The following is a 21751-nucleotide window of genomic DNA, read 5'->3' as shown; positions in this document are numbered from 1 at the left end:
GGAAAAGTGTGAACATTAACTCTTAAACCAAAGTAAAACGTGACTTTGAACTGATATATTTCAAGTTGATTAAAGTTCTACCATTTGAAAAATGGACGGGATGACAAACTTGCAAAGAGAGTGGTAGAAAAAACTGAGCTCTCTGTTTTTTCCTCATTCTGTGGGAATTTGACATCCAGCAAAGATGAGGAACATTGGTCATTGCTTTCAAGAGTTACTGGAGAGGAAACAACAGAGAGATTAATGAAATTCATTTCCTTTTGAAAGACTGATATGTAATCATCTTAAAATAAGCCATCTGTCCATCATTCTCAATCTCATCAGTCATGCTAGAAGCACAGTGACAGCAGTTTGAGTTTCCTTAAAGCCCTTTTGTCACAGGGAAGCATGTGACAATGTTTTCCAGAGCATCACTCTAAAACCACTGGCCAGGAGGATTCCACTGGGTTCAAGTTTTACCTGTGTGTCCACAGCTCTGCATCCACACAAGTGTGTACTAGTGAAGATATAAACATTAAAGGGAGATCTCTGGAGGTCCTGAGCAGTTTGGAACAAACATTTTAGCACTGTCCCTGAATAGTTCCAATAGAGCTAACTGGGATGGGGAAATCTAAACACAGAATATGGAAATATTTGTCTTAGAGTTGTTCTTTCAAGCTATTTTACAACACAAGAGGCATATTCCAAGAGTTGAAGTTCGCATGTTCTTACCTCTCCCCAAATGCCAACGGTGTCTCTGATGTCATTTTTACAGTAAGAGAGTTGTCTGATGCAATTGTTCACAGCAACGCTACTTTTTCCAGGAGCAAGATCTTCTTCTGCCATTTCTACCCAGCCCAGAGAACGCACAGCAAAGCACTAAAAAAGAAACAAAAAACCATCTGAATATGGATCATAGCACACAACACACTGACAGCTGAGACAAACACATACACATATGGAAAAACCCTAGCTATAGGTAGAGTAGAAAGGAAAGTTCAGCTAGCATCTTGAGCTTTGTATGAGCTACCATCTTTGAGCTATGAATGTTGCGAAAACCACACCTTGTAGAGATACATGCCTACCGTATATCTATGTATACAGACAGTAGACGTCTACCTTTTAAGCAGAAAATTAGTTCTTTGGAGATAACAGCAATCATTTTTATAGTAAGGTAGTTAACAATAAATAATTCAAAGCCCTACCAAACAATAAAATATCCTAATGGAAAAGCAGGCTTTTTCCAGAAGAAATTAAAAACGACCTTTGAAACAAAACTATCTAATTATATAGTCTTCTTTAAGCAGAAGGATGTTTAGCCAACCAGAGCACTGAGTTGGCAGAACAATCCAAGGCAGTATTACTTGGCACATATGGTGCTTTTTGCAAGCAAAACAGAATGGGAGAAATTCAATGGCATCATCTTTACCCTACATTTACTAGGGTAGATAATGAAAAAAACCTAATTTTTGAAAAACAAGCACAAAACCAAACCACGTTTGCTCTCAAGGTTTTGCAGCAGGTGAAATACAGGCTTAATGTTAAATCAGTGGGAGCTTGTGTATGAGACCAAGATTTGATGCAGAGAACATTGTGAGTACCTCATCCTCAAGCTGCCATGCACTGCCAGTAAAAGATGCACAACAGATGTTGTACCTTCCTAACAGATATGCCACACTTCTGTGATGGTCCCTAAAAGGTACATCAATAATAGTTCCGGAGCCAATATCCAATTCTCGCTACTTTCTAGGTATTTATGTGGCAACGGACCAAATCCCATTCCATATTTTCAGTCCAGTTTTGCTGGCATAACAAAAAGAAGCTTTTTGATCGAGTCAGTGAGTGGGTGGTGCCCCATACTGATATGAAGCTGCACTCGTATTCAGACCACAATGCTGCCCTGTGGAGGTGCAGGATTTTGGGGCATATGTTATAAAAACAGAACTGAGACAATTTGGAATTAATCACTGAGAACCTGTCATACTGCATCTGTTTTTTCATCCTCTGCCTCCCCCCTTTCCAAAGTGGATCAAGGTTTAACGTTAATTAGTACTGAGCCCCTGGTACTCTGCTTTGACATATTTCTTCTGAAATGTAACAGTGTCCTTAAATCCCATGAAGTTCTGGCAAACTGACACACAACTGTTTCAGGAAATCTGATTCCCTGTTAGGTCTGGGCACAACGCTGACCCTGTGATGGCAGAAGCCAGTACTCAGTGCTGCTCTGAGATGCAGTAAAGAAATCAGCATGTGGTTCTAAAGCAGATGCTGGATGTTCATTTGTTTTCTCCTAAGAAGTGCTGAGAGGTCAGCATGCAGCCTGCCTCCTGCTCCCCTGGAACTACTCCGACCACATACAGCAATGCATCTCAACTAAGGCAGCAGATAAAAACCAAAGCTCCCATGCTTCCACATTTTTATTAGCTCTCCCTCCCCACCCCTTCAAGAAACAAGGGAACTAATACACAAATTCTCCTCCTATGCAGCCTGCTGGAAAACCACAAAAGCACCAACTTTCAGGTAAAAAAAGAGATGAGGGAGGAGATAAAGGAGGGGTCACCACTGAAGGGTTCTCTTCACTTCGGGGCTACACGAGGTACTCAGACAACCACTTCTTAGACATTATTAAGGTCACCCAATTGTAAGACTGCAGAATTATTTTGGCACATCAGATGCTCATGAATCTTACTGGAAGTGCTGTGTTGCCCACCGGGGTATTAAATATTTATATCTGCAAGCTTTTTAAACACAGATTTTTTACTGTGCCAGAAGGTTGTTGTGTTTAGGTGTTTTGTTTTGTGGTTTTTTTTTTTTAACATATATTTCAATACGCATTGAATCACAGAATATTAGCAGAGAAAATCATTTTCTAAATCAGCTTAGAAGTTAAAAACTAAATATATGTAATAAGCACATTATTTCCTTATTATTATACATATCTCAATCTGCAATTTGTAAGCAGAGATAAAAACAGCTGCACTGAATATATCTTAAGCAATTCAAGCTGACAGCAAGCACACTTCTTATGAGTAAGGATAGTGAACTGTTTGTTTTGTTTCTGTTTTTGTTATTCCCTTGGGTTGTCCATTCCATGTAATCCCCCTCTGCATGAAGGGTTTGGATCCTCTTCTGTCCCCAGTCCCTCTAAGTGTTTCCAGGCCAGAGACGTGGGGAAAACCAGCTGACTTCTGACATCTGGCAAACCTTTGTTTATGGGTTTTATAAGAAGCTCTTATCATTAACCAAATGAAATGTCTCACAACTCACAACAAAAAAGCACATTTCCCAAAGACTCTCTGTAAAAAAAAAAAAGCTGACCTCTTAGTAATACCCAGAAAGATGCAACGCTGCCTGCAAAGTAGCACGATGCCTGTGGCTCGAAGCATACACAAACCTGAAGAAGAAAACTCTTCTTGGCTCCAGCACACATTGGTATGACTCAGACATACTTTCATGCAGATTTCTGCACTAAATAATATGAGTAATATATGTTACATACCACAGCTCAGTTACCATCAGCCTAATAGACAATACAAGCATATAACACACACACCTATACAAGGGGGATGGCAGAAAAAGTGGGTGTCTGCATGCTGCATCCCCCTCACTGTATGTTGCCAATACATTTAAAAATCTTGCAAAAGATCCACTTTGTTTTACTCACAGGGATTTCGTTTGTTTTCTTAATCCTTTGGCTTAGAGGTACTCTTTAAAACAAAAGAAAACAAAACCCAACATAAACAACCTACCCAGTCTCTCGCCTCAGGTGTGACCTAGTTCTTAAATTAGGGTCAGCTGAGTTAGCAATGACAGCACCACAGCTTTCTTAGCACTGTAATGTGGCACCACAGCTCCTCAGCTCCCATCAGCCACACTCACTAGCAAAGGGAGAAAATGCTGCCTTTGAGCTGAGTGAGCTCGGCTAATGCACCTTCTTTTCCCCAGGAACTAATGTGTGCAGCTGCAGCCAGCCACGCTGAAAAGCACTGAGGGCAGCTCTCCTTGGGTAAGAGTTAAGAGCTCATTAAATCAGTCATCCCTGGTAATTTCAGCTAGTTAAGTACCCCTGCTCAATGCTCACAGCTGATTATTGGCAAATGATAATTTCAAGGTAATCCAGTAGCTCCTGGCCTACAGTAGACTCCCTGTTTTTCTCTCAGAGGGAGTTAACAAATAGCCTTTATATCATGTTACGTATTTTCACAGTTAACTTACAAAATAACATCATACCATTCTCTCTGCCAGGTCAGGACACTCTGCATTGTCTTATATTTTGATGTCTAAAAAGAATAATTTGGATAAATTTATCTGAATAAATAGAACATGATTTTCCTGCCTGCATTAATCTGGTGTCCCCAGACTCTTGCAAAGAGCTGCAAAGAAAACTATGTCTGAAGCAAAGTAAAGAAAGCTGAAGAACACAGCAGGAAGAAAGACAGACTTAGGAATGGTGCTCTGTATTGGGATCACATGGACACTGCCTTGTGCTTTGTTTGGCTGGAGGTGGGCAGAAGATGTGCATGGGGAATATTTCTCATCCCAACTGTGTCTTTCAGAAATCCTGACTCTATGAGCACAGCAGGTATGAGGCAGCTAAATGCAATGTTTAAATGCAGTACAGCAACAATCTTGTACTCTCATCTCAGCTGGAGACTTCACGTTTCCTGTTAGGCAGTGCATAGGGTGTTCTGCAAGAAAAGACAGCCAGAGAAAGCCACCTGAATGTACTGTGCCTTGTGAAGAGACAGACCAGCAGAAAGGAGAACACAGAAATCTCCACCCAGCTTTCCAGTTCCAGGGAGCATATGTCTGCATAGATGCAAATCTAATTAACATTCTAATTAATGTTAACGGTCTGTATTCAAAGAACCAAACTCATAAACTCTGTAATCTAAACTCTGTAAAACACTGTAAACCTCTCTGGCAGTGCAGGTCAGCCCTGAAACATCCCCCCAGGCTGAATGAGCTCAGTGAATGGTGGTTCACGCTCCTGCTTTTGGTGTCATAGACCACCCCACCACCAGATACAGCTCTGCTCCACAATGGAAGCACCAGGAAGAGCTTTTCCAGGTACTTGGAATTATGACGTGCCTCCACACACAAGCAAACAGCACATTCTAGCTGCTGTAGTGCAAAACAGGTACTGTTAGACAAAAAGAAAATGTATCAGGAAAACTAAAGCAAATACTATCATCCTCTAGGCAGAGGACAAGAGACAAATTTTGCAAGACTGAAATCAGAGTAGTATGGGAAACTGGATGGATCCATAAGGGCACGGATAGACAAGATCAAATGAAAAGGAAAAATTACACTAGAACATCAGCTTGAGAACAACAAACTAAGGGACATGGCTAAAACACAGATTAATCGCTTTTAGATCACACAGCTGCTGGTATCCACTATGAAAAACTACGTAAGTTTGAGTGTACATTCCTTGGGGATTAAAATCTATGCTATTAATTTCTCCTCTACTTCTACAGGACTTTAATTTGAGCAATTTTCCTTTGTTTCCCTTCATGCTTTTTCTTTTTAAAGGTTATATCTGTCTGCAGATAAACATACGAGTAAATCATTACAGCATCTAATAAGGTCTTTTATCACAGGCCACTGAGCAGACTTGTGCCTGCATCACAGCATGTAGGTCACGTAATTAACTGCTTCTCATGCAGCCTGCACACTTCTGAAAATCCCACTTATATCGTCTTTAACTGTTTAAAAGTAAAACAAACTAACACATTGCTTTCTGCTTTGGAAGATAAAATATAGCTACTATAGGGAAATAAATGAGTTCCAATGTATTTGCCCGCTACACATCAAGAAAACTTGCATTGATTTCAGATGAAAGTATTGGAAATGATCAAAGCTAAATTGAGTAACAAAAGAATAAAGAGATGCTGCTATGCAATTAATGAACAAGCACGTACTTCAATTAATGTGAATAGGCTGCTGCGTATCCATTTTCTCATAGAAATATTCAGTTGTCACATGAAAATTCTTAATTACCAAAAATTCAAACTGCAGAATCAAATCAATGCGAGGAAGCTTTTTCAACATTTCTGCCCTTCAGTTCATGATGCATTATCTGAATTGCTGAAAACGGGTGTATCATACAAAAACAAAAGTACATTTTCAGATCACAACAGAACTAAGAAATGATAATTGCTACTGAAAGCAGATGACAGTAAACTTCTGTGGAGCAAAATGTGAGGGCTTTAATAACACTATAAATAAACCTTTTTAATAAATGATATCCCTAGAGCAGGTCAGCGCTGAACTCCCTGCTTTGACAGTCCCTTGCTCATTTCTCTGACACTACAGTCTCATTTTTCCAGACACTCAGACTCCAACATGTAGGCTGACAGCAGTGGCTCTCTTCAAGTTTAATACTTATTTCAATGGTGCCTTCTGGCTCACAGCCAGAGGTCAAATGTGCTCCATCAAGGCAAGAAAGCATTGCAGGACCACTGTGCTGGTTCAAGATTTTTATGAATCCCCATCTCTTTTCATTATGGTATTTCTGTATCAAATGAAAAACCCAGCCAGTTGAGCAAAATGGAATAGACGTTATTATTCTCTACTAATACCCATTTGCTAAATACAGTTCTGAAGAAGAAATTAACATCACCTCAGGTGAGAATAGGCTTAGATTTCAGATGCTCTGCAGTTAACTTGACTTTGTACCCTAGAGAAATGGGTTTATAGGCTTTGATTTAAGCTATGTATGATGTTTTGAGTTTCATTATAATATAGTGGAATAACAAATATGCTTCCTCTGTAAAGAAAAGGCAGCAACTTTTCACCAGAAACTAGTAAAGGACCATTTGTTACAGTAAAGCTCAAATTAGGGTCTATCTTGTCGAATAACTGAACTGTAGTCTAACTTGAGCACAATTTGTGTGTTCAGCACACAAAAGAGACCCCAACAAACACAGGTTTCCTTTGTCTGTAAGGACAAGCCCTGCAGGAGTTTATGAGGTATGGAGGAATGTGTTGTGTGTTTGTTATCTTTAACCTGAAGTGTTACATATGTACTTTCCTGACGGAGGGCTCTCTTCTGCAGGCTGATGGATGTAAGAGGTTTTAATGCAGCAGTACTAAGTGACCACTTAGTACTGTTGTATGTACTTACAAAGCAAGACATTCAACTTGGAAGAAAAACAAAAAAAAAGGCAAAAAATTTAAAAGAATAAGCCTTAATGTGAACTCTCAAATGTAATGAATCCATAGCAAAACAACTTGTCTTGAGCAGTCAAGATTTCATGCCTCTGCAGAAACAACATTTTAAAGAGCAATTTTTTTTTTCTTAGCAATAATTATATTTATGATAGCATCCAAAGTCAATGAGTTAGATCACTTCTGATCCATTCCATTAGTTGAAAGAGACTGAAATGAATCCCAAGTCGATAAACCTTGAGTCACAAACCCTGGTGGCCTCCCATGCCTGAGGTCCCATTCACTGTCCCATTGCTTCCCTGCAGTGCTGCAGAGCCACTGAATGTTGTATTCCCGATGGGAGCAACATGGTATCACCATGCAATATATATTTCATGTTTTTATACTGTTAAGTGATAACTGTTACCTTCCACTCCTTTTTTCTTTGCTGAAATTAGCAAGAAATATTGGTACTGGAGACTTCTGTTCCTCTATAATGCAACTGAGAACTAATACCAAAATAAATGCGCATACTGGTTAGAGCTATCTAAACATTGCTGTCATTCAACACCGTGTTCCATTTTAATTTATTCTTAAATTAACTTCCTCCATAAATCTAGCTTTCACAACAGACAGATAAACTTTGAGACATCACAGGCAAGGCAAGGCTGCTTCTCCAAGCCGCTCTGAACTGGCAAGTTAATATGAATAATTGAAGAGAAACATGAATTTATCTTCTGATCAGTTCATTTTGTAGCAGTAACATGATGAACAGATATTCAAAAGGCAGTTCACAACCAACAGTCTTACTCTAAAAAGCTGGAGCTGACAGAGGCTATATATTGCTTTGGAGGTAAAATAATCAGTCTCCAGTGGGAGTATGAAGGGCTGCAGGCTGTGATTACTTCAGCAATGTATTAGAGAAGAGGCCAGCAATAGCAGCATAGGCTGAGCTAAACTGGGAGCTTCCTGCATTCTGAATCTATTGATCCACAGAACAGCATGAGGAGCTTTCCACTTGTGGGATGTGAATATGATGGAGACAGATCCTGCTCCCACTTCCTGTCTGCTCCCAAGGACTCATTTTGTAAGTCATATACACTGTATGCTGGCTTCGAAAGAGCTGATTCTGTGATGCAGAGTATTGAATAAGCTATGATTAATTAAGAAAATGTAAGAAATATCATGACCTAACAGCAGTACTGCTACGAGCAGGAAGGAAGCCCCAGCCAGCCTGTGCTGCATGTCCATATAACCTGTACCACACATAAACCACATGACATTTGGGCCATTAATTCAATAGAAAAGCATGACCTGAGACAAAAAGATGCTCGTATTTCATCTTTTCTCCTCCCAGTCCTGTAGAAATGCAGCAGTCTGCTGTAACACTTCTATACAGTGTATCTTAACAAATAAAATACTGATAATACCCTGAAATTCAAGCTTTTATTACTGGTCTACAAACCTGAAGAATTATGGTAAATTTTAAAGCACCTTCCATTTTCTATTTTGCAAGGAATGGGGTTTTTATACATTTTTTTTGAGAAAGGCTTCAAGGAAATCTTTCACTATAATCTGTCCTGCTGCTCAGTCATCCATGTCCTGATCCACAAGAACAAGCTCACATCTAATTAGATCCAAGAGATAGATGGGATTTCTAGGAATGAAGGCCATGTAACATACCACGGGATGTTGAAGGGCTCAAGAAATTAAAATATATTATCCCAGACATTTATTTTATGCATATATTATCCCAGACATTTATTTTATGCATGTATTTTAACAGATAAACTTACTGTAGTTACGTGTATCACTAAAAAGTCAGTTGCTAAGATTTGGGAAAAACTGTTTCTTCTTTCTTAGCCTAATCCTTGTATTTGGTTATAAGTAAGGCTACATTTAGGACAAGGTGGAAGAAAATACCATGTAGGCGGAAATCTGTGTTAGTATATACACCATAACATGATGGCTTACAGCATCATGGTGAAAGAATGAATACACAGACACATTCTCCAAAACATCTAACACACAAAATGAGAAAGTATGAAGAAAACATTGAAGTGATGTATTTTAGTGCTTCAGTCTGCTGTTTCTAAAACTGCTTGTGAAGCAGAACGGTTTAGCACACCTGCATCATTTATCTGCAGCATCTTCACAGCTGGGAGTGTGCCTTAATGCTGCTCATGGCAGGCAGCCAAATTCAGGAGCAACCTACCAGCTTAGGAATCACTGTCCTCATTGCTCACCTTTGCTACTAAGAGGCTGCAAAGATGGAAAGACGGATGAAAGACAGAAAGATGCAAAAAACAGCGCTTGAGTGTTCTACTGACTGAAGTTTAGTCTTGAAAGAACTCTTTGGGTTAATCCCCAAAATACATAATTCTGCTGTCCACAATGCACTTCCAGCTACTAGCAAGATTATTTGGAAGGGACCTCAAGAGCTCATTGAGTCCAAAGCACACACCCTACAATATGTCACACAGGTAGGCATCCAGACAGGTCTTGAATATTTCCATAGAAAGAGACTCCACAATTTCTCTGGGCAACCAGACCCAATGCTCTGTCACCCTTATTGTAAAGAAGTTCTTCTACATGTTTGTATGGAACTTCTTCCTATGTTCAAGATTTAGGCCATTGCTTGTTGCCCTAACACTATTTCCTGTTTGCACCAACAATTTCAGAAGCTATCTGGAATTGGAAAGAATTATGCACTTTAATGTGGAAAGTTTATCCTTTTATGCAATTACTAGACATGACAAAATCTACATGTCTCTGGTTGGGTCTTCACTTTCTTCATCAGAGATCTGACTCATCTCCAGCTCACCTCTATCGTCATGGGCACAGACTGATTATTTGCTAGTGGCCCTGAGTCTACTCAGGATATTTGTTTCTGGAGAAGGTAAGAAACAGACATGGGAAGAATGGGAATGGTAAGAAATGGGAAGGTAAGAAATGGGATCTCTCCAAAAAACACAACACCTCCCTTCATAGCAAGAGAAGCATCAAAGAGATAGTGTTTAACTCTTTGGGAACTACTTAGTATTTTGTAAAAGTTATTTCAACAGTGATATTTACAGGCCACATTCATGACAACCATAAGTCAGCTTGCCAACCCTCACATTACTCAAAACAACCAAGTATGCTTAACAGTTCATCACCACGTTCATCACTTTCATTGAATCATAGAATCACAAGGTTGGAAACGATCTACAAGATCATCTAGTCCAACTGTCCTCCCTTTACCATACCTACAGAAAACCACTAAACCATATCTCATAGATCCCTATCCAGACGCTATTCCATGCCTTCCACTTCTTTCCACAGGTAAATCACCACATTCATGTACCTGTTAGCAGCATCTCGTACCTCTACAAAACACAGAAACGATTTCTTCTTCCTTTCTTTTGAGTTCCTGAACATTTAATGGTTTTAAAATTAGAAAACAGACTTTTGAAGCACTTGCCTAGTATTTTAGCAGGTATAGATAATTTTCCACAATTCTTAGATATCAATTTATAGCTACTCTAAAATGGCAAAGATGGAAACTAGAGCCCTGCAGAACAAGCTAATATGGGGACAGGAAATTGGAAAATCCATACAGGACTATATTAAGCCTAACCAGAAAACCATATTTAAATTGAAAGAATAAAGGCAGATTCAAATGTCCAGTCGAATAGGCTGATTCCATATAGATTTAGGAGAAACTGAGCCGCATGACTCCCCTGTTCATCATCCCATCCCTAGGGATAGAGACAAATTTTCCCAGAGGTTCAGTTTGTTTGCACCAGCACAGGGAAAGATGTTAGAATCGTTCTATACTTTTACACAGAGCCATCATAACTGTAAGGTAAATACTGTAACAAGACATAGCCCAAATGAGTTTATAGTCCAGGGTTGGTAAAAGCATCTTTTTACCTTCCTTGAAACTCAAGTGGGAATGCACAGGTTTCTCAATAAATTAACCAGAAAAGTTACGATCTGTCTCCTGGGAAGCACCAATTCAAAACTAATTTCTAGTCATGCATGTTTCACATGCAGAATTAGTATCCCTGCCAAGTGCAACGAGCCATTTCTTCAAGAAATTCCTACAAAAATAAATCACTGAAATGGAGAAGCTCAATCTGATCATCCTCCTCTTTCTTCCCCTTTCCCTTCCCTTTTATGGTCCTATGCAGAAAACCTGTGCCAACCTGCCAAGGATGTGCAGCTCAAAGCTGAGTAAATAACTTTTCTTACAGGAACTACATGAATTCTATGACATACTTTTCCCAGCATTTACTTGTTTAGAACGCTACAGTCCTTACAGAAGCAGACAACCTTTGCGGAAGGGAAGTACTGGAGACTTCCACATGGTGGCACAGTTCCCTTTACTGAAAGACAGAACTGCTTTGTGCACCTAAAGTTATTTTTCTTTTTCTTTTAACGTACTGGCCACTATCATGAATAGGCTTAAACAGATCCAGAGTTTCCAGCATCTCTCTAACAAGGCCTATTTTGACAAATTCTTCTAACAGAGAGTTTAATGAGCTACACAGCTTCCTTCTCTGAGGCTGTGCTTGCTGCCACGCAGAAGCAAGCTTCAAATCAGTGCAGCGAAGGCAGTGATGTGGCAGAGAGGCTGAAGAAGCTAGAAATCTGATTTATCCAAGTGTCAGGTCATCTGTTTTAAATCCTGTTGCACTACTACTCTCACAATAACTTGGATAAAATGAGCTATCAAGGAACCTTCCTACTACAACCGCCATTGCGTGTTTTTTTCTCCAGAGGCATATTTTCCTGGTATTCCCAGACCCACTTCCCATCCCTGCAAGGAACAGCCATGCAGCAGCGGGAAGCTTTGCCCTCAGTCTGTGGAGCTGCAATGTAATGCCCAAGCTGTTGAGCTGTACCACAGGCCTGGGCACTGCTGCCCCTACACAGCAGTCCCGTTAGACAGTGATAGATAGCACATCAGTGCTCAAGTGATGCATAAACATAAAACACATGTATAATTCCTACTCCATTTCTTGTCCTGCTCCTTTCAGCCACTTCAGCAAATGTTAAAATTACTCATTTAAGCATCATCAGCACAGTTGGGTCTACACAGCTCCTGTGGACAAGCTCTTGGCTTCATCTCATTTCACTGATACTGGGTGTATATCAGGTCCATAAATTGTGTAGCTAGATGGCTAGTTAGACAGAAAGGGAGATGATGACCAGCATTCCTTGTCCACACAAAAACCGCCATATTCTCCACACAAGAAGGACTCCTCATCCTCCCCAGTGCTAATCATCCAGTAAAGAGTCAGACGTAGCAAATTACCAGCTACTGGTAATGCTTTCCACACTGTAAGACATTTGAAAGGAACAGCTTTCTGAAGACTGGTACCTAATGCTCATCACTCCCCCACTCCATTTACTGTGTCTGTCATTATAACGAGAGCAGCTGAAGCCTTGCTTTTTTAACTGCCAGCCTGCCAAGCGAAACAAACTTATTTACATCTGATTTAAACATCATAAGCCAAATAATCAAGACGACAAAGACATTTAAGTACCCTGATCAGTCTGTTTTCTCTCCTAAAATATATCGTTAATACTATTATAATTATTAAATCTGTTACATACTGTCTTTCTGCACGTAAGTAGCTTCTGCTCCTGTCAGTCACTGCAGGTGTACGGCAGCAAAGGCACTCATTTAAACTAGTTGCATTTCCAATTATAGAGATTCGCATACACTCTTAAAAATGGATGCAAGCACATGGCAAAACTGTCAACAAGATCAATCTGGAGACATGTGCACAAGCTTTCAAAACCTCCTGCTGCTTCCTTCTCCTCAGAAAGTTTAGATTACATCACTGAAGGCCCTGACGATTTAATTATGGCGCTTGTTCACATAGAAGTCTCATTTTTATCCATAAACTTTATCCTCAAACTAGACTGTGTTCCCTGTTCTGTAAAATACAAAGTTCCTAATTCTAAAAAGCAGCTTCCTTGTTAGTATGTGAGAGTTGAAGCAGCCTCTTGAACAAGAAGTACTTAAAGAGGGGACAAGCTTGAAAATAAAGAGCCACTGCCATCACTGAAAGCACCAGGAAGCCACCCAACCATGACAAACAACAAGGCCCTCTCTTGCTTAGGACAGAAAACTTGCATGGGGTCAATTACTACCACTTACTCTACAGCTGTAACATGAAATTTCTTGGCTCTTGGCCGCACTTTCGTGACCAAACTGAATAAAGCTTTAAATTGCAAATTCCTTTGAAAAAATTAGTCTTGCACAGTCAGTCTACATTGTGCCAATAGGAGGAGCATGTTAAACTTCACAACCTTGGGGGCATTCTGCAGCTTACAAGTTATGTTCACAACTGCAAATTCTGAATTGTTATATCACAGTGTATTTTGTTACAGACCTTGGCTTCTGGATCACTGTTGATGCTACAGGAATCATCATCATCAGACTGTGGAGCATTTCTGTTAAAGAAAAAATGAACAAAAATCAACGTAAAATTAAGGTAAAAATTAAGGAAAGCACCATATGGAACTGGTTACTGCATGGGAGTTTCTGTAGTCATCGTACCTGAGCTTCAAGGAGGCATAGCGCAATGTTGCTCCTTCAAACTCTTTCAGACTTGGGTCTGGGTTCACAGTGGCTGCATGCAGGTCCTAGAGATAAAGGTAGTTTGGTTAATGCAGTATTAAGGACACCGCCATGTTATTTCTTATTCCAAAGGGAAATTAAATCCTCCCTGCAAAGAAGCGACAGTACTGCTGGCTGAAGTTGAAAAGAGGCATGCATATATATATTCTCAAGCTGCATTTCACTCAGTGCAGGCATCTTATTTGTTATGTCATGGTGGTTGCCCTGCAAGTTTAGACTGAATCCATTCCAAGTGGAAAGATCAGAAAAAGCAGCATGTTTGTGAGCTATACATCCCTATCAGTACCCCCAGTCACTTTGGCCTATGTTATGAATGACATTCATGGAAAATAAAAGGGGAGAAAACAGCCACTGCCATGCAAAAAAAAAAACAACCAAGGGTAATAGTATTAAAGGTTCTAAAATCTGACAATATACTTGCCTTCCAAATGTCACTATTAATCTTTCCCCCATTCAGTACAGCAAAATCACTCCATGGCTGTTTCTAGACACATAATTATTCACACAGGAAGAAGCACATTGACAAAAAAAAANNNNAAAAAGAAAAAGAAAAAAAAACACAAGACACTGTTGTTAGCATTGATATTTACAGGATGGGTTAGGGAACAGATCACCTCAAACTTCAGCTAATTACTATACCATGGCATTTGGAGGAAAGGGAAGAGAAGACGTGCTTCTAACAGTTACTTACCAAAACAAATGATTGAAACAAGGAAAGTTAATATAAATTAGGAACGGACAATGAAATTATTCTTTAACTATGATCTTAAAAGCAAGCAAAATAAATCTGAATATGAATGTTGGCCACAGCTGCTACAGCCTGGTAAACAGCAGTTTTGCAGGAACATAAGGATTTCCATTTGACTGGCACATTTGTTAAGAGACTAATACTACTGGAAGTAGAAATACTGCAACACAATGCTACACACAGGGAGAAGATACGTACAAAATAATATTTTCTAGGGAAAAAGCATGTTGAACAGAGTGAAGGAAAGGACGATTGATAAGGAGTGCAGAGAGATTTTTTTTTTTGCTGAGAAAGTACTTCTGCAAAACCTAATAGCTATTTTTTTTTTTTTTAAAGAGGAAAACAAAACAAACCACCCACTCTCTCATTTTCTGTTTAACTTTCTAATAGCTCTGAAGCATTCAGTGGTGCAATCAATGAGGCAATAGTGCATTTAACAGTATAGCAATCTGAGTTCTGTCCTTCCCTGCAAAGCCTGGGAGGAGCAAGTAATGTTGGAGTTGTCCCTGCCCTTCCCCACAAGGAAGCCGCCTCTCCTTGGAGCTCCTCAAATCCTCAAGAATTCCCATAATTAATAGCCCCTCCCAAGACCAGCTCTGCACTGAGGCCAAGAACCCATGTAACAATTAGTAACTCCTGCCAAACATGCCTCTGACTTTATTAATAGCTGTTAGTTTTTCCTACTAAGCCCCTAATTTCTAATTATTAGTTGTTCGCAATTATGTTACCTACGGAAGAACTTCTAGAGGTGATCCAGGTGTGTGATGAAGAAAACTACCATCACCACGTTCTACTGGGACCTCAAAGAAGTTCTTAGTGAAAATTAAGCCCCTTCTCTCTGCACGGGAAATGGGATAAAAGGCAGTAATTTCTCTACAATTTGGAAGAAAACATACAAAACATGAGGATTTACGAAGGAAGTCATTCATCAACGCAGAGAAGAGCCAACTAAAACTAAGTGACCTTTAACCACCTGTCCAAAACCAAACCATATTGTGCAACACTAAGTAACTGTAGTTCTTCCTGCTAAATACATGCAACCAGGCACGGAATAAAACTGGCTATCTTTGTTGACTGCCCTCAGCTGTGAGCCACATTCTACCAAATGAAGCAAAGTTTCTGTACGTCACATCATTTAAGAGACAGGGACAGAAAGCTAAAATAAATACATAAACAACAAATGAATCAATAAAGAAGGAACAAGACAAAAGGTAAAAATAGCTTTACTCGGGGAACAAAAATAAAAGTTTCTAAATGTTTATTTGACTAACCTAAAAGCTGGAATAGCCCAAACAAACTCAAGACCAGCACTAGATGCTTCACAAACAGAAGTGATAAAATAATTGTTACGGAGTCACAAAAGCCTATTAGGACAAATAAGAAATGCTACCCACACCTATCTGCAATCTTAGATTGCTCTTTCATCAATCTAAAAGGTTTTCAGAAGAAAACAATACAAATTCCAGCCAATGGGGATGAACTAAGGCAGCCCTTCCAAGCCAGATTAGTTTTGGAAGCCTGTACTCCGAGCAGTACACAGCTCACACATGTTCCAGCCTCAAGCTGGAGCCTGTCCACCACAACCACTGCTGCCAATGGCAGCACCAGGATACAGACACTTGGGAGCCTCATTCTAGATCAAATTCCACATCTTTTGTGTCAGATTGACAGACAGAGATTTCCAGATTAATTCTATCAATGTGCTGGTATTTTATTGCAGTGTTATCTTAGTAATGACAGTCAAAAAATCAGTATTATTTAAATAGTGGCATGTTAGAAGCTTATCAGTGAACACAGAAATCTTCAAGAGATGAATTCCTCAGTTTATATCTACAATTAAAATAGGCATATAGTATTAGCATATCAATATAAGTATCAGGAACTTGTTTATTTTCTATATAATCTTTTAAGATACAGTATATTGTATTGATCCTGACATAGAAATGCATATGCTTGACTGGATCAAATTCTTCAATGCATTAGCATTTCCACATTGAAATCTAAATGAGTTTAATGTGAGTTCTTACATACTCATATATGTAGCATTTTAGAATAGCTCTTCAAATGTCTTATTTTATACATCCACACTTAAGATCCGTGCCGCTACAACTATTCTCTGTTTAAAGAAAGTAGAATTATAAAAGATTAAAGGTACATAAGCCACATTACAAGCAGGTCTAACATTTTCATTGCAAAGACATTTTAAAAGGAGGTAGAAAAACTAATTCTAAAGAATATAGGCATTCTCCTTCTGTAGTTTACTAACCCAACTGATTTCTGACTGATTTACTAACCCAATTGATGGGTGCTTTTGAAAGACATCTACAACTTCCCTATTGAAGCCCATATATTGTCCATATTCTAGAGTTAGAGAAATACTTAATGCTGAAGTTATATCCCTCTCTTATACACTCCAGAAATTTAAAACTGGAAGAATTTGATGGAATTTATAAGGAGCACTTCTGATTTTCTTATTTTCTACATGATTGACATCAATTGATGTTCTTTCCCCATTAAACTCTGGTTTATGGTTTCCATTGTGTTTGGTGAACAGACACCTTACTTATGTGAACCATAACTGAAACAGCGTGGTTAAGTTTGTCAACCATATGAGTAGTGTTTGTGAACATATGGGAGCAATCTTTCTGAAATAATAAACAAGAATGTGCATGTTTAAGCCTATACAGGATAAAAGTTTCAGGGTCAAAATTGTAACACATATTTGAATGTCCTTAACTCCCCTTGTCTTTCACCTAAGTTGTTTTGGTGCATGTATCAATAAAGCCAAGAACAAAAATAATGTCATATCTAAACACATAAAAAAAAATAAAAAATAACTAAAGACTGCCCAATACAAAAATCAAAGCTAATACAAAGACTTCAATTGATTCCATAAAGCTGTAGACATCCTTCTGAAATGCCAGTACGAAAAAGGATTATGTTTCATAATAATCTGTTATTGTGATTGTGGTTTATTCCACAGAAGTCTTCTCAACATTAAAAAACCCGATGTGAATCCATATTTGAAGCACACTCTTCTTTCTCAGGATTTATTTTATATTTCTATGTATATGACATCAATCAACCTTCTCAACTGTGCCTGCAAGGATTACTTTAAAAGGCAGTGTTGTATATTGCTCTTTCAGCCCATGTAGAAAGAAAGAACATATTTCTTTCTGTTTCTAGTTAAAGACTGACTGCAACACGATGATCTACTCGTGCAGATATTTTGTACTGACAAGATGTTAAGAGGCTTACACTTGAGAATACTTGATATTTATTTAATAGAAACTACCCTGTAAAGCAGCTGGTGTCTCAAATGAATTCTCTGTGTGATACCCCACTCCTACTAGGTGAACCAAAAAGAAGATGCAATTACAAATAGTCTAGCAAAAAGATAGTTATAATGTGCAGACATTTTATGTACCCATATAATGGAGTAACGCTTCAGCACATACTAGACAACCGAAGTCATTTCACATCAATCACGCACCGACTTATTTATGTGAGATATAATGTTTGATTTCATCCTACACATCCAAAGTTTAGGATGCTATATGAGGCATAGCCATTAGAAAATACACATGGAAAATAGACAATTACAATATATTGTCAACAAGAAGCTACACTTTGGGATAACATAAGGCCTCGTGTTCTAATGCTTACTTTAGGTAACATTCAAACTTGCAATTTCAAGAAGGTATGTCTTTTCTTTTTTAATAGCACACAGCACACAACAGGACAGCGTGTTACCTCAGTTTCTGGAGTGGGAGATGGAGTAATGGAACCAAGTGATCCTTTCCTTGAGCCCTGAAGATCTGTTGGAGCAGACACGGGACGTTGCCACTGAGTTGTTCCTGTAGGTATGTGCCAGTAGTAGATTCCAGCAATGTCATTGATTTTTTTCCATCCAGGCGGTAAGTCTGGGTCTGTCTGAAATGACTGATCGCTCCATATATCTGCTGGGTACAGGGGTGGGGGGGAAAAAGGAGAAAATAAAGAAAATGAATTGACGTTACAAAGATATGAATGCTGCTGTTTTCTTCCATAGGTCTTCACCTGACGCAAACAAAGCACAGGAGGTACTACTGTTGTACTATTCCTATGGACAGGAACACTAAAGAAAGACCTTGACTTACTGAGTCTCAAAATAAGCCAAGAAAGTTTGGTTCGGAACGGTTTGAATTAGCCTACAAGGAGAGGGAAAACTTAACGAAGAGTTACTCCAACATGGCTTTAACCTAATGCCATCAGATAAACTAGCTTTTCTAATAATGTCTAGCTTTAGGTACATTAAAACACAGCATATAAAGAAATATCTGGAATTGTGGTGTTCCCTTCATCGCACTACCTTCCCTTATTAACACATGCTACCACAGAATGCATTTCTGCTAATCAAAATCAGCTTACCAAAAGAAAGACAAACTAACAGAAAACCAGAACCTGCAATGCCTTTACTTGCAGCATCCAAAAGAAAACTTGCTCAAAACAATGCAAATAAAAGAATGTAATGACCATTTTGTACACAACCCTGGCTGTCAGAAATAACATCATTTTGAACTGGTTTTATAATAGGGTAGGAAAAAAAAAGCCCAAATTCATCAACAGCGCCAACACAGGGATGAAACACTGGCGCCACTGGAAAATCTCTGAAAAATGTGCCTACGATTCATACCATAATTAGAGACATTCCCAAATTTATATGAGGTTACAGATGGGTGTAAGAAATGCCACCAGTAGAAAAAACACAGTACTTTTTAGAAAGGCAGAGGCAAAGTCTATGTGAAAAACAGATATATTTCAGCAAGGGCATTTTTTTCTCAGGGAATACACACTTTCCAGTCACTGGGAAGGGAGACAGTGCTCTTTAAAACCTCCCAGTCAAAAGTGCTTTGGAGGTATCCTTATGTTATGTGCTGTTAACCAGCTGCCGTTCTCCAAGGGCTGTCAACTTGCAAGGGAAGACAATAACCTTCTGGTCCAACGTTTTGCCAGCTCTCAAAGAGACATGAGGGGTTGACACTGGCATACAAACTGTTCTAATAAAAAAAGAAAGAAAAAAAATACACTGACAAGAAAGGAAGCTCTGTACCGAGAGCTGTGGCTCATCTATTCCAGCAACTCACTTCCAGCTTTCAGAGACAGGCCTCAAAACACCCACAGTGAAGGGTAAATGAATTGCAGAACGATATGAGTTGGAAGGGACCCTTAATGGCCATCTAGTCCAACTCTGCTGCAATGAACAGGAATATCTACAGCTAGATCAGGTTGATCAGAGCCCTGTCCAGCCTGGCCTTAAATGTCTTAGAATATCTCAGAAATGCCAGTGTTCATAAAATATAGATATTGGGCCTTGCATTGTATGCTGGAACAGAAAAACGATAAGCCTTTATTACACAATGAGGAATTGTTTCACATTAGTTCAGGTTCGTATAGTTTACAGTATTAAACAACTATACCTCAACAGTGCCATGACATGAAATGTCATTGTGCTCACTTTACGAAGATAGACACTGCTTCTGTCCTTGTCATATAAACATACATGTGTATGCATATGTATTTACATACATTTTTTGCCAAGTACTGTGATGTGACTGAATTATTTCTTTTAAACAAATCAGCCAGAGATGTGGAGGAAACAACACAATTATTTATTGCAATGATAAACTACCAGAAAAACCTAAATCGAAGTGACCTTGAAGTATAAATGTACAAAACTAACAGCAGAGGAAAACCATTAACCCAGAGACTGAAAACAATGACATTTATGCAACATTTAACCATAATATAATAAATTCACTTGTGCATGAATGAACACTTGGAAAGAAATCCTGTGAAACAGCTGGGTGCATTCAGGGGTAAGAAAAATATCACCTGGCTGAGTACCAGTTATTTACTACAAAAATTATCCACTAACAAAAAAAAAATAAACATGGGAAAATATGCTTGTGTATGTTCTGAGATAAAAAAGGGAGTTAATTTAATCACCAGCTGATTAATGCAGCTGTACAGGAGGAAGCCATTTCACAGGTGTTCACACTGAAACATTAGTTGCTGAACTGGCCAATGAAGGAAACAAAAGTCAGCTGTGCAAGCCTACATGAAATAAATGCAACCTTGTCCCACCTACAACTAATTTGCAAACATACCTCAAGATCACACAGGACTAACCTTCTCACAGGCTGTGACTTTCTACCAGCACAGACTGGAAAACCAATCTAGCTTGCCCTCTTCTGTAACAGGTGAAAGCATTCACTGTGCAGGTGGAAGGTAATGACCCATCACAAGAGACAGAGCACAAGGAAGGTGGAAGTAAAAGCCAATGTACAAAATCTGACAGGATAGACGAATGCTGTGCAGCATCAGAGACATACTACAGGAGACCGTTTTTCTTTATTTGAATATAGAATGATGGGTAGTAAAAGACCCATAGTGAAAGTAATAACTGCAAACTACTGCACAAAAGCACGTCCAACAGAATTAGAAGCCAAAAGCACATATATGCTGTAAGAAACTGGAACACATTCTTATATTGTTTTCAGTCCCTCTTTTCAGCAAAGAAGGGCTCTTTTCACGTTGTGGTGGCTGAATGACCAAGTGAGACCATTTGCCTGTAAGACTCAACAATGCTTCTAAGCACTTGATCCAAATTATCTAAATAGGTTAGGAAATAAAATACTTGTACTGTACAAAGATAAAGATGAGAGATCTCACTTTTCTCCTTTCAGAAAGTAGTTACTTCTCATTTACCTCTCTCAGTTCTTAGCACTGTTTTATATCTGTTCTACCTACAACTCAAAAGAAAAGAGCTACCATCCAAATGCAGGATTTGATCCAGACTTTGATTATCTGCCTCTCTTAGGAGCGTATTTCCACACTGAAAAGTTAATTGAGAAGGAGCGTTTGGTGTCCAGGCACATAAAGAAAAGACATAAGAAGGGAAAGGAAGGTATGTTGAGCTAATGAATGAAGGCAAACAAAGATAAACAAGCATTCTCCATGAAACAGCACAACAGTAAGAACACATACCCTGAATATTTTTATGACATTTATTGCCTGTAGTGGATTCAATGTGCAAATTTAGGCTGCTCAGGTTTAACAAAAATACACCCAAAAGACAAATTTTCTTCTCAATTCGCTCTAAAGCACAACTGAGAGTACAACCAACCTCATAATTCACAGTAATGACAGCCAGCAGGCAGCCTCTCCCAAGCATTCATGCTTCTTGCAGTGAT

General features: G+C 39.0%; 1 protein-coding gene across 20 annotated transcripts in view; it reads right to left on the bottom strand.

The window, feature by feature from the left end:
- Positions 1-21751, bottom strand: part of APBB2 (amyloid beta precursor protein binding family B member 2) — a 141979-nt gene that overhangs the window by 35801 nt on the left and 84427 nt on the right. For 14 of the 20 annotated variants that reach the window (XM_015862395.2, XM_015862411.2, XM_015862394.1 and 11 more), the window contains 5 exons: positions 18270-18478; positions 14190-14252; positions 13688-13773; positions 13521-13581; positions 712-858 (listed from right to left, as the gene is read on the bottom strand). In XM_015862395.2, the coding sequence (XP_015717881.1) occupies positions 712-858; positions 13521-13581; positions 13688-13773; positions 14190-14252; positions 18270-18478 (566 nt within the window). The remainder of the gene's footprint in view (positions 1-711; positions 859-13520; positions 13582-13687; positions 13774-14189; positions 14253-18269; positions 18479-21751) is intronic. The other 6 variants (XM_015862412.2, XM_015862410.2, XM_015862405.2 and 3 more) reach the window with 3 other exon arrangements.

This window comes from Coturnix japonica, chromosome 4 (assembly GCF_001577835.2).
Source record: "Coturnix japonica isolate 7356 chromosome 4, Coturnix japonica 2.1, whole genome shotgun sequence".
NCBI lineage: Eukaryota > Metazoa > Chordata > Aves > Galliformes > Phasianidae > Coturnix > Coturnix japonica.
This window is presented reverse-complemented; position numbering and strand designations above follow the sequence as displayed.